Genomic DNA, 13,422 nt, shown 5'->3' with positions numbered 1-13,422 from the left:
TGCTGTCCTTACTCTGTCCTGCTCTCCTTACTCTCTCCTGCTCTCCTTACTCTCTCCTTACTCTCTCCTGCTCTCCTTACTCTCTCCCTACTCTCTCCTGCTCTCCTTACTCTCTCCTGCTCTCCTTACTATCTCCTGATCTCCTTACTCTCTCCTGCTCTCCTTACTCTCTCCTGCTCTCCTTAGTCTCTCCTGCTCTCCTTACTCTCTCCTGCTCTCCTTACTCTCTCCTGCTCTCCTTACTCTCTCCAGCTCCCCTTACTCTCTCCTGCTCTCCTTACTCTCTCCTGCTTCCCTTACTCTCTTCTTACTCTCTCCTGCTGTACTTACTCTCTCCTGCTGTCCTTACTCTCTCCTGCTTTCCTTACTCTCTCCTGCTGTCCTTTCTCTCTCCTGCTCTCCTTACTCTCTCCTGCTCTCCTTACTCTATCCTGCTCTCCTTACTCTCTCCTGCTCTCCTTACTCTCTCCTGCTCTCCTTTCTCTCTCCTGCTCTCCTTTCTCTCTCCTGCTCTCCTTACTCTCTCCTGCTCTCCTTACTCTCTCCTGTTCTCCTTACTCTCTCCTGCTGTCCTTACTCTGTCCTGCTCTCCTTACTCTCTCCTTACTCTCTCCTGCTCTCCTTACTCTCTCCCTACTCTCTCCTGCTCTCCTTACTCTCTCCTGCTCTCCTTACTATCTCCTGATCTCCTTACTCTCTCCTGCTCTCCTTACTCTCTCCTGCTCTCCTTACTCTCTCCTGCTCTCCTTACTCTCTCCTGCTTTCCTTACTCTCTCCTGCTCTCCTTACTCTCTCCTGCTCTTCTTACTCTCTCCTGCTCTCCTTACTCTCTCCTGCTCTCCTTACTCTCTCCTGCTCTCCTTACTCTCTCCTGCTCTCCTTTCTCTCTCCTGCTCTCCTTTCTCTCTCCTGCTCTCCTTACTCTCTCCTGCTCTCCTTACTCTCTCCTGTTCTCCTTACTCTCTCCTGCTGTCCTTACTCTGTCCTGCTCTCCTTACTCTCTCCTGCTCTCCTTACTCTCTCCTTACTCTCTCCTGCTCTCCTTACTCTCTCCCTACTCTCTCCTGCTCTCCTTACTCTCTCCTGCTCTCCTTACTATCTCCTGATCTCCTTACTCTCTCCTGCTCTCCTTACTCTCTCCTGCTCTCCTTAGTCTCTCCTGCTCTCCTTACTCTCTCCTTACTCTCTCCTGCTCTCCTTACTCTCTCCTGCTCTCCTTACTCTCTCCTGCTCTCCTTACTCTCTCCTGCTTTCCTGACTCTCTCCTGCTACCTTACTCTCTCCTGCTACCCTTACTCTGTCCTGCTTTCCTTACTCTTTCCTGCTTTCCTATTCTCTCCTGCTCTCCATACTCTCTATACTGCTCTCCGTCCTCTCTCTCCTTCTCTCCGTCCTCTCTCTCCTGCTCTCCGTCCTCTCCCCTTATTCTCTCTCCTGCTCTCCTTACTCTCTCCTTACTCTCTCTTCTGCTCTCCGTACTCTTTTCTGCTTTCCTTACTCTCCCCTTATTTTCTCTCCTGCTCTTCTTACTCTCCCCTTATTCTCTCCCCAGATCTCCTTACTCTCTCCTGCTCTCCTTAGTTGCATGTTTCTTCTGCAGTCTGCTCCTTTCCCTATTCACTTCCTTCCTTCTTTCTTGGATCAATTTCCATTTACTCCTGTTCCAAACCCACTTGACTTCTGTTTCCCTGACGAGTCTTTTGTCATCACTGACTCTGAGGTGAACTTTCAGTCCCTGCTGACTGTTCTTCCTTCACACCCTTGCATATTGTCCAGCTCCTTCCTGACATCAGTCATCATACTGAAGCTCCATTATTACTTGGCTAATTGTCGTACCCCTGCTCCCTGACTATGCTGATTCATATCCCTTGCTTCGATCCACAAGCTGCTCCACATCCCACTGTCGCAATCCCAATCTCCCTTTCAGTCATCTTTGGATCTTATTCAGCAGTCTCCTTCTCTTCATTTTACCCTGTCACAATGCTCCCCTCCAACCCCACACACAAACCCCCCATTTAGAATCACTGCCTCTTTGACCCGGGCAGTGCTCCTGTTCCTGGCGAATGTGATGGGCTCATTCAGAATTGAAACAAATCGTTTCATGTTTCAATTCTTCAAAGGTCAGTGCTGACTTCCTGTTGGAGCTCTCTCCAGGTTGTGGTTTCTGGTCTGACGTTTCCATTTCTGTTTACAACAAATCAGAAACTAACCCGATTCTACTGAACCTCTGAGCAGATTAATCCCCCACCCAAATCACATCACCCACTTCTAATATCCCATCATCCCTCACCCAATCCCGTCACCCCCTTCCCTAAATCCCACCATCCCCCACCCAATCTCATTATCCCCCTTCCTAAATCCCACCATCCCCACCCAATCCTATCAACCCTTTACCAAATCCCACCATCCCTCACCCAATCTCATCATCCCCCTTCCTAAATCACACCATCCTCCACCCAATCCCATGAACCCCCTTCCTAAGACCCATCATCCCCACCCAATCCCATCATCCCCTTCCCAAATGCCATCGTCCCCCACCCAATCCCATCATGTCCTTCCCAATCCCATCACCCACTTCCCAAATCCCATCATCCCTCACCCAATCCCATCACCCCTCCCCGAATCCCATCATCCCTCACCCAATCACATCGCCTCCTTTCCAAATCCCATCACCCACCTCCCCAATCCCATCACCCTTCCCCCAATCCCATCATCACTCACTCAACCCTCTCACCCAATCCCATCACCCCTCTCCCATTACTTCTTGACCCAATCCTGAGGCAAAATCTGTCATTACTAAACCTTCTGTCTAAAGCAATGGTTCTCAAACTCTTTTGGTTCAAGGACCCCTTTTCAAATGGATGAGTATTCATTTCATGTTATATTATTATCTCATATAATAATATGAAATAATGCTCGTAACATCTAGATGAACTTGTATTTTGGTAACCATTTTTTAGTTTAAGTAATTTTTTAAAAACTCTCTTGTCTTCATGAACAAGGCTGAACTCATTTGTTGCTCACCACCTGCCTTGGTAACTGTGGGCCTACCTGCTGATGTTCCTGCATCACTCAGCTCTTCTCCAGACATGCACCTCTCCCAGATAAGACAGTCAGCCCACACTGCACTACGTGCGTAAAGGCCGCACTCTGCTCTCACCTCCCAGCTCAGACCATCTGCAGACACTAGCTTGAGAAACACTGGCTCTAGATCACTGTCTCTCACTAATACTCCATCTAGACCACAGTCCCTCACCAACTGCATTGATTAAACCAATCACTCACCATCAAACTGTTTGGACAACTTATCTTGTCTGTAGTCCTGTGTCTTCATTTTTAGGTATGCCTGGTGCTGCTCCTGGCATGCCCTCCTGCACTCTTCACTGAACCAGGGTCGATCCCCAGCTTGGTGGTAATGGTAGAGAGGGGGATATGCTGGGTCATGAGGTTACAGATTGTGGTTGAATATAATTCTGCTACTACTGATGGCCCACAGCGCCTCATGGATGCCCCGTGTTGAGTTGCTAGATCTACTCGAAATCTATCCCATTTAGCACGGTGATAGTGCCACAAAACACGATGGAGGGTATCCTCAATGTGAAGATGGGACTTTTTCTCCACAAGGACTATGTCATGCTCACTCCTGCCAATGCTGTCATGGTCAGATTCATCTGCAAAAGGCAGGTTGGTGAGGATGAGGTCAAGTAGGTTTTTCCCTTTTGTTGGTTCCCTCACCACCTGCGGCAAACCCAGTCTGGAAGATATGTCCACACTTTAGGAAGCTAGTCTCAGCAACAGTGACCATGAAATGACCAGATTGCTGAAAAACCCATACAGTTCACTAACATCCTTTAGGGAAGGAAATCTGTCGTCCTTACCTGGACCAGCCTACATGTGACACCAGACCCAAAGCAATGTAACTGTCAACTGACCTAGCAAGCCATTCAGTTGTATTCAAGAAGGTAATGGCTCACCATTCCCTTCTCGAGGGCAATGAGGGATGGCAGTAAATGCTGCCCTTGTGAGTGATGCCCACATCCTGGAATGAATCAAAATAAAATACCAGGGATAAGTCATTTCTGTTACATGGAGAAACTGGGGTTGGTCTCCTTAGAGTAGAGAAAGTTAAGAGGAGCTTTAAGAGAGGTATCAGAATAACAGATATATAAGAAGAAAGTGTTGCCAGTGGCAGAAGGGTTGGCAACAAGAGGATACAGGTTGGCAAAGAACCGGAAGTCAGAATTTGTTTACACAGCAAGTTGTTGTGATCTGGAATGTGCTGCCTAAAAGGGTGGTAGAAGCAGATTTAGTGGTGACTTTATAAAGGGAATTTGATAAATAACGAATTACATTTACCTTTTGATGGGGAAAGATTGGAGGAAACGAAGACATTGGATAGGTCATTTGAAAAGCCAGAGCAAGCAGGATGGGCTGAATTGCCTCCCTCTATGATCCTATGATTTCTATTCTAATTGCATCAAGACACAATTTCTGTCTACCCCTTGTCCCTGTTTCCAGCTCTTGTGAAATGGAGAGGACACAAGACTGCAGTGAGTTCCCTGCCTTTACATATCCAGGCTAACTCGAGGTAGGCAGTAAACACCAGCCTTTTCAGTGACACCCACTTTCTGAATCGAATATAAAAGTTCTGCTGCCAGAGTTTCGAGATATTGTGGTGAGAACTGTGACCAGCGGTGATCAGTCAAACTCAGGCTTGAACAGGAAGTTTCATAATTTGAAGCAAATATGAAGCAGGGACTGGATGGTGAGTGGCATCTCTCGTCCTAGCTTGCTGTGTTTAACACTTATTCTACTGAATTCTGCTGATATTTCAGGCTGGGACTGAAACAGCTGAGGTTAACCAGTGTAATATTCAGCTCCAGAACTTGACAGCCTCTATTTGCGGGAGTTGCTTGTCAAACGGGGATCTTGGTGTTGGGTGTGTCAGTGACAGGCGGTGAGTTTGGCTGTAGTGAGGAAGAGTGGTCTTATTGTGTCTTTTATTGGGATCTCTCTGTACTGAGTGAGCTTTGACCAATTGTTTGTCCCACGTTAGGCAATGGTGGTGGGTGGGGGGGGTGGGGGGGTGCGCCACAATATGGTCAGACAGCCAAAAATCGGTTTCACGTCGTTATGAAACCAGTTTATGATTGTTTGCTCCATCTGACAATGCTGGGCCATGTTGCCTGCCGCCATGATTTGGGAACCTCATTTCAATACTTTAGTATCTCATAATAATCCCTGTTCACTGGAATCACCCCCACCGCCACGCCACGCCACGCCACACTGGATCATCCGCGCACCTGGTGAACTGCACTTCGCCCAGGATTTCGAGGTTTGTTTGCTTTGGACAGCACTCGCGTTATCAGCGCCAGGCTTCACAGGCAGCACCACAGCACTTTTAGGGGGGTTCACGGGCAGGTCTCTACCTACCAGACCTGCCATAAGGCAGGGGTGGCCTTTCAATCGCTTCAGGGCTAGGGCTTGATTGGGGAAGGGAGAGAAGTGGCCTCAGGCAAGGGAAGAGGCTGCAGGGCGAGGGCTGTACTGGGGAAGGGGGGTGTCCCAGGGTGTGTGTGTGTGGGGGCACATGTCGATCTGTGCAAGTGGCCTCAAGATGGTGAGGGCTGATGAGGCAGTCTCTAGAGGAGATGAGGCCAGATGGAGATGTGAGGGCATGTGAGAGAATGGGTGGTGCTGTCCCTTGAGCTGGCAGTGAGTGAGATGCCAATGAATGTGTCTTGACCTTGTGAGTGTGAGTTTAAAGTGATGTGATGGTTGCCTTACCCTGGCTGCACGGATGAGATCATTCATCTGTTTTCAGCACTAGATGGCCAACCTCTTGTGTGCAGCATTGGCGCTAATCACCACTGCCACCGCCTCCCATGCCAGAGTGATGAGACCGATGGGCCTCCTGTGGTCAGAGTGGGGGTAGAGGACATTGCAGTGGGCCTGCACAGCATCCAGAAGGCGTCCCAGGGGTGCATCACTGAAATTGGGGAGGGCTACACTCTTCTTGGCTTTCAGGGCCAGGTCTTCACCAGACCGGTCCTGGGCTGCAAGCATTGAGAAGTGTGCTCGCGGCTACAGTTTAAATATGGCGCCCTATGAAGTAACAGCGTGGTGGCCAAATCAGAGGCCACCCATCAGTGAGATGGCGTGTTTCCTGTGGCTGCATAATTAATGAGGTGGGAATGGTACAATATGGCACAAAAACCCGCCATTGAGGCCGGCAGGTAAAACAACTTTTTTTCCTGCCCACTACCAGACTTTGCGCAAATCTGGGATGAGTCTGCCCAATGTCTAACTAACGGTGTACACAGTGAGATACCCTGTACACAGTGAGATATCCTGTGTACACAGTGTAGTACCCAGTGTACACAATGAGACACTCAGTGTACACAATGAAACACCCAGTGTACACAATGAGATACCCAGTGTACACAATCAGACACCCAGTGTACACAATGAGATACCCAGTGTACACACTGAGATACACAGTGAACACAATGAGATACCCAGTGTACACATTGAGATACACAATGTACACACTGAGATACACAATGTACACTGTGAGATACGCAGGGACACAGTGAGATCCCAATGTACACAGTGAGATACACAGGGACACAGTGAGATACCCAGTGTACGAGTGAGATAAGCAGGAACACAGTGAGATACCCAGTGTACACAGTAAGATACACAGGGACACATTGAGATACCCAGTGTACACACTGAGATACACAGTGTACACTGTGAGATACGCAGTGTAAACACTAAGATACACAGGGACACAATGAGATACCCAGTGTACACACTGAGATACACAGTGGACATAGTGAGATACCCAGCACATACACTGAGATATCCAGCTTCAGCTAAATTAGGCCCAGCATATGAGGGCTTTCTGCAAATTTCATAATCACCCCCAGCAGTGAATAATGCCCCTCAATGGCTCTGTGCATAGAGGCAAGGCAGAACAAAACTGCAATATGTAAGCTGCTCAATGTTGAGTCTATCTCTGTCTCCTGATGACTTCCCAGTAATAACCATATGGAGGAAGGGAAACAGATGTGTTGTGATGCCTCCCATGGTCAAATGACCTGCCAGGAATCCTGGCCTCGATTCCCAGATAAACAATAGAGAATGTGGCTGGTCCCTCCTGAACGCCATTCAAGAAGGAGACCACAACTCATGTTGGACAGTGTGAACCTCTGTAATAATTCTCTTTTGTTATCCACAGAGTTTACTCACCAGTGGACAGTGCTGCTCTTACTCTGTCTCACACCAGCCATCTCCGCAGTATGGAACTCGATAACAGCCCGGTGTACAGAAACAGCCACACTACCCTGCACAGCCACAAGGCTGGAGCGACACCATTACCGAGCGGTTAGCTGGTATAAGGTAGATACCGGGGCTCTGATGGAAGGGGTTTGTGAAGACAGTGATGTAGAGAGAGTGGATAGTCAATGGCAAACATCAAGTCAGAGTGTGGAGAGTGACAGTGATGTTGTCAGAGTGTTGGGGAGTGACAGTGATGTTGGAGTGTTGGGGAGTGACAGTGATGTTGGAGTGTTGGGGAGTGACAGTGATGTTGGAGTGTTGGGAAGCGTCAGTAATGTTGGAGTGTTGGGGAGTGAGAGTGATGTTGCTGGAGTGATGGGGAGTGAAAGTGATGTTAGAGTGTTGGGGATTGACAGTGATATTGTTGGAGTATTAGGGAGTGTCAGTGATGTTGGAGTGTTGAGGAGTGACAGTGATGTTGGAGTGTTGGCGAGTGACAGTGATGTTGTTGGATTGTTGGGGAATGTCAGTTATGTTGGAGTGTTAGGGAGTGACAGTGTTGTTGGGGTATTGGGGAGTGTCAGTGATATTGGGGTTTTGGGGAGTGACAGTGGTGCTGTTGGAGTGTTAGGGAGTGACAGTGATATTGTTGGAGTGTTGGGGAGTGACAGTGATGTTGGAGTGTTGGGGAGTAACATTGCTGTTGGAGTGTTGGCGAGTGACAGTGACGTTGTTGGAGTGTTGAGGAGTGACAGTGATGTAGGAGTGTTGGGGAGTGACAATGATGTTGTTGGAGTGTTGTGGGGTGTCAGTTATATTGGAGATTTGGGGAGTGTCAGTGATATTGGAGTGTTGGGGAGTGAAAGTGATGTTGTTGCAGTGTTGGGGAGTAACAGTGCAGTTGGAGTGTTGGGGAGTAGCAGTGATGTTGGAGTGTTGGAGAGTGACAGTAGTGCTGTTGGAGTGTTGGGGATGACAGTGATGTTGTTTGAAGTGCTGAGGAGTGACAGTGATGTTGTTGGAGTGGTGAGGAGTGAAAGTGATGTTGATGGGTTGGGGAGTGACAGTGCTGTTGGAGTGTTGGGGAGTGACAGTGCTGTTGAAGTGTTGGGGAGTGACAGTGTTGTTGGAGTGTTGGGGAGTGATAGTGATGTTGTTGGAGTGATAGGGAGTGTCAGGGATGTTGGAGTGTTGGGGAGTAATAGTGGTATTTGAGTGCTGGGGAGTGACAGTGATGTTGTTGGAGTGTTGGGGAGTGTCAGTGATGTTGGGGTGCTGGGGAGTGACAGTGATGTTGGAATGTTGGGGAGTGACAGTGATGTTGCTGGAGTGTTGAGCTTTAACAGTGCTTTTGGAGTGTTGGGGAGTGACAGTGCTGTTGTTGGAGTGTTGGAGGGTGATGTTCGAGTGTTGGTGTATGACAGTGATGTTGGAGGGTTATGGAGCGACAGTGATGTTGCTGGAGTGTTGGGGAGTGACAGTGCTGTTGGAGTGTTGGGGAGTGACAGTGCTGTTGAAGTGTTGGGGAGTGACAGTGTTGTTGGAGTGTTGGGGAGTGACAGTAATGTTGTTGGAATGTTGAGGAGTGAAAGTGATGTTGGAGTATTGGGGAGTAACAGTGCTGTTGCTGGAGTGTTGGAGGGTGCCCGTGATGTTGGAGAGTTTGGGTATGACAGTGATGTTGGAGGGTTGTGCAGCGACATTGATGTTGCTGGAGAGTTGGGGAGTGTCATTGATGTTGGAGTGTTGGGGAGTGTCAGTGGTATTGGAGTGTTGGGGAGTGACAGTGGTATTGGAGTGCTGTGGAGTGACAGTGATGTTGTTGGAGTGTTGGGGATTGTCAGTCTTGTTGTTGGAGTGTTGGGGATTGACAGTAATGTTACTGGATGGTTGGGGACTGTCAGTGATGTTGTTGGAGTTTTGGGGAGCTACAGTGATGTTGTTGGAGTGTTGGGGAGTGACAGTAATGTTACTGGATTGTTGGGGACTGTCAGTGATGTTGTTGGACTTTTGGGGAGTTACAGTGATGTTGTTGGAGTTTTGGGGAGTGACAGTGATGTTAGTGTGTTGGGGAGTGTCAATGATGTAGGATTAATGGAGAGTGACAGTGCTTTTAGGGTGTTGGGGATTGACAGTGATGTGGCTGGAGTGTTGGGAAGCGTCAGTAATGTTAGAGTGTTGGGGAGGGACAGTGATGTTGGAGTGTTGGGGAGACATCGTGACGTTGTTGTAGTGTTGAGGAGTGACAGTGATGTTGTAGTGTTGGGGAGTGACAATGATGTTGGAGTGTTGGGGAGTGACAGTGATGTTGTTGGAGTGTTGGGGAATGTCAGTTATGTTGGAGTGTTGGGGAGTGACAGTGCTGTTGGAGTGTTGGGGTGTGAAACTGATGTTGTTGGAGTGTTGGGGAGTGACAGTGCTGTTGGAGTGTTGGGGAGTGACAGTGCTGTTGGAGTGTTGGGGAGTGACAGTGTTGTTGGAGTGTCAGGGAGTGACAGTAATGTTGTTGGAGTGTTGAGGAGTGAAAGTGCTGTTGGAGTGTTGTGGAGTGACGGTGTTGTTGGAGTGTTGGGGAATGACAGTGATGTTGTTGGAGTGTTGGGGAGTGAAAGTGATGTTGGAGTGTTGAGGAGTGACCGTGATATTGTTGGAGTGTTGAGGAGTGACAGTGATTTTGGAGTGTTGGGGAGTGACAGTGATGTTGGAGTGTTGGTGAATGACAGTGATGTTGTTGGAGTGTTGGGGAATGTCAGTTATGTTGGAGTGTTGGGGAGTGACAATGATGTTGGTGTGTTGGGGTGTGAAACTGATGTTGTTGGAGTGTTGGGGAGTGACAGTGCTGTTAGAGTGTTGGGGAGTGACAGTGTTGTTGGAGTGTTGCAGAATGACAGTGATGTTGTTGGAGTGTTGAGGAGTGAAAGTGATGTTGGAGTGTTGAGGAGTGACCGTGATATTGTTGGAGTGTTGAGGAGTGACAGTGATATTGGAGTGTTGGGGAGTGACTGTGATATTTTTGGAGTGTTGAGGAGTGACAGTGATGTTGGAGTGTTTGGGTATGACAGTGATGTTGGAGAATTGTGGAGCGACAGTGATGTTACTGGATTGTTCGGGAGTGTCATTGATGTTGGAGTGTTGAGGAGTGACAGTGATGTTGGAGTGTTGGGCAGTGACAGTGATGTTGAAGTGTGGGTGAGTGACAGTGCTGTTGGAGTGTTGGGGAATGACAGTGATGTTGTTGGAGTGGTGAGGAGTGAAAGTGATGTTGATGGGTTGGGCAGTAACATTGCTGTTGGAGTGTTGGCGAGTTACAGTGACGTTGTAGGAGTGTTGAGGAGTGACAGTGATGTAGGAGTGTAGGGGAGTGACAGTGATGTTGCTGGAGTGTTGGGGAATGTCAGTCTTGTTGTTGGAGTGTTGGGGAGTGACAGTAATGTTACTGGATTGTTGAGGACTGTCAGTGATGTTGTTCGAGTATTGGGGAGTTACAGTAATGTAGTTGGAGTGTTGGGGAGTGACAGTGATTTTGGAGTGTTGGGGAGTGACAGTGCTGTTGGAGTGCTGGGGAGTGACAGGATTTTGAAGTATTGGGGAGTGACAGTGATGTTGGAGGGCTGTGGAGTGACAGTTATGTTGTTGGAGTGTTGGGGAGTGTCATTGATGTTGGAGTGTTGGGGAGTGACAGTGATGTTAGACTGTTGGAGAGTGGCAATGAGGTTGTAGTGTTGGAGAGTGGCAGTGAGGTTGGAGTGTTGGGGAGTGGCAGTGAGGTTGCGGAGTGTTGGGGAGTGACAGTGATGCTGCTGGAGTCTTGGGAAGAGTCAGTAATGATGGAGTGTTGGGGACGGACAGTAATGTTGGAGTGTTGGGGAGTGACAATGATGTTAGAGTGTTGGAGAGTGTCAGTGGTGTTGGAGCGTTGGAGAGTGGCAGTGGTGTTGGAGTGTCGGAGAGTGTCAGTGGTGTTGGAGTGTTGGAGAGTGGCAGTGAGGTTGGAGTGTTGGGGAGTGACAGTGCTTTTGCAGTGTTGAGGAGTGACAGTGATGTTGTTGGAGTGATGGGGAGTGTCAGGGATGTTGGAGTGTTGGGGAGTGACAGTGCTGTTGCTGGAGTGCTGGACGGTGCCTGTGATGTTGGATTGTTGGGGACTGTCAGCGATGTTGTTGGAGTGTTGAGTAGTAACAGTGTTGTTGGAGTGTTGGGGAGTGACTGTGCTTTTGGAGTGTTGGGAAATGACTGTGCTTTTGGAGTGTTGGGGAATGACAGTGATGTTGTTGGAATGTTGGGGAGTGACAGTGATGTTGTTGGAGTGTTGAGGAGTGACTGTGATGTTGTTGGAGTGTGGGGAATGACTGTGATGTTCTTGGAGTGTTGGGGAGTTACAGTGGTTTTGGAGTGTTGGGGAGTGACAGTGCTTTTGGAGTGTTGGGGAGTGACAGTGATATTGCTGGAGTGTTGGGGGTGTCCATGATGTTGGAGTGTTGGGGTATGACAGCGATATTGGAGGGTTGTGGAGCAACAGTGATGTTGTTGGAGTGTTGGGGAGTGTCATTGATGTTGGGGTGTTGGGGAGCGACAGTGATGTTGTTGGATTGTCGGTGAATGTCAGTTATGTTGGAGTGTTGGGGAGTGACAGTGATATTGCGGTTTTGGGGAGTGACAGTGATGTTGGAGTGTTGGTGAGTGACAGTGCTGTTGCTGGAATGTTGGGAAGCATCAGTGATGTTGGAGTGTTGGGGTGTGACAGTGATGTTAGAGTGTTGGAGAGTGTCAGTGGTGTTGGAGTGTTGGAGAGTGGCAGTGAGGTTGGAGTGTTGGGGAGTGGCAGTGAAGTTGCTGGAGTGTTGGGGAGTGACAGTGATGTTGTTGGAGTGTTGAGTGACAGTGATGTAGGAGTGTTGGGGAGTGAAAGTGACGTTCTTGGAGTGTTGGGGAGTGTCAGCTACATTGGAGATTTGGGGAGTGTCAGTGATGTAGGAGTGTTGGGGATGACAGTGATGTTGTTTGAAGTGCTGAGGAGTGACAGTGAAGTTATCAGAATGTTGGCGAGTGTAAGTGATGTTGGAGTGTTGAGGAGTGACAGTGGTGTTGGTGTGCTGGGAGTGTCAGGGATGTTGGAGTGTTGGGGAGTGACAGTGGTCTTGGTGTGCTGGGGAGTGACAGTAATTTTGTTGGAGTGTTGGGGAGAGTCAGTCATGTTGTTGGAGTGTTGGGGAGTGACAGTGGTGTTGGAGTATTGGGGAGTGACAGTGGTGTTGGTGTGCTGGGGAGTGACAGTGATGTTGTTGGAGTGTTGGGGAGTGACAATGATATTGCTGGAGTGTTGGGGACTGTCAGTGATTTTGCTGGAGTTTAGGGAGTGACAGTGATGTTGTTGGCGTTTTGGGGAGTGACAGTGATGTTGGAGTTTTGGGGAGTGACAGTGTTGTTGGTCTGTTGGGGAGTGTCAATGATGTAGGATTGTTGGGGAGTGACAGTGATGTTGCTGGAGTGTTGGGGAATGTCAGTTATGTTGGAGTGTTTGGGAGTGACAGTGATGTTGGAGTGTTGGGGAGTGACAGTGGTGTTAGTCTGTTGGGGAGTGTCAATGATGTAGGAGTGTTGGGGAGTGACAGTGATGTTGCTGGAGTGTTGAGCAGTGACAGTGCTTTTGGAGTGTTGGGGAGTGACAGTAATGTTACTGGATTGTTGGGGACTGTCAGTGATATTGTTCGAGTATTGGGGAGTTACAGTAATGTAGTTGGAGTTTTGGGGAGTGACAGTGCTGTTGAAGTTTTGGGCAGTGACAGTGATGTTGCTGGACTGTTGAGCTTTAACAGTGCTTTTGGAGTATTGGGGAGTGACAGTGCTGTTGCTGGAGTGTTGCAGGTTGCCCGTGATGTTGGATTGTTGTGGTATGACAGTGATGTTGGAGCCACAGTGATGTTGTTGGAGTATTGGGGAGTGACAGTGATGTTGGAGTGTTGGGGAGTGACAGTGATGTTAGAGTGTTGGAGAGTGTCAGTGGTGTTGGAGTGTTGGAGAGTGGCAGTGAGGTTGGAGTGTTGGGGAGTGGCAGTGAGGTTGCTGGAGTGTTGGAGAGTGACAGTGATGTTGGAGTGTTGGGGAGTGACGGTGATGATGTTGGATTTTGGGGAATGT

At 48.8% G+C, this 13,422-nt stretch overlaps 1 protein-coding gene across 1 annotated transcript in view; it reads left to right on the top strand.

Annotated features, from left to right (window-relative positions):
* The first annotated feature begins 4,682 nt into the window (after nucleotides 1–4,682).
* Nucleotides 4,683–13,422, top strand: part of LOC144689206 (uncharacterized) — a 52,802-nt gene continuing 44,062 nt past the window's right edge. Inside the window, exons 1-2 of the mRNA XM_078556317.1 lie at nucleotides 4,683–4,765; nucleotides 7,244–7,404. Coding sequence (XP_078412443.1) covers nucleotides 4,747–4,765; nucleotides 7,244–7,404 — 180 coding nt within the window. The 5' untranslated portion in view covers nucleotides 4,683–4,746. The remainder of the gene's footprint in view (nucleotides 4,766–7,243; nucleotides 7,405–13,422) is intronic.

Source organism: Cetorhinus maximus, chromosome 13 (genome assembly GCF_964194155.1).
Source record: "Cetorhinus maximus chromosome 13, sCetMax3.hap1.1, whole genome shotgun sequence".
Lineage (NCBI taxonomy): Eukaryota > Metazoa > Chordata > Chondrichthyes > Lamniformes > Cetorhinidae > Cetorhinus > Cetorhinus maximus.
This window is presented reverse-complemented; position numbering and strand designations above follow the sequence as displayed.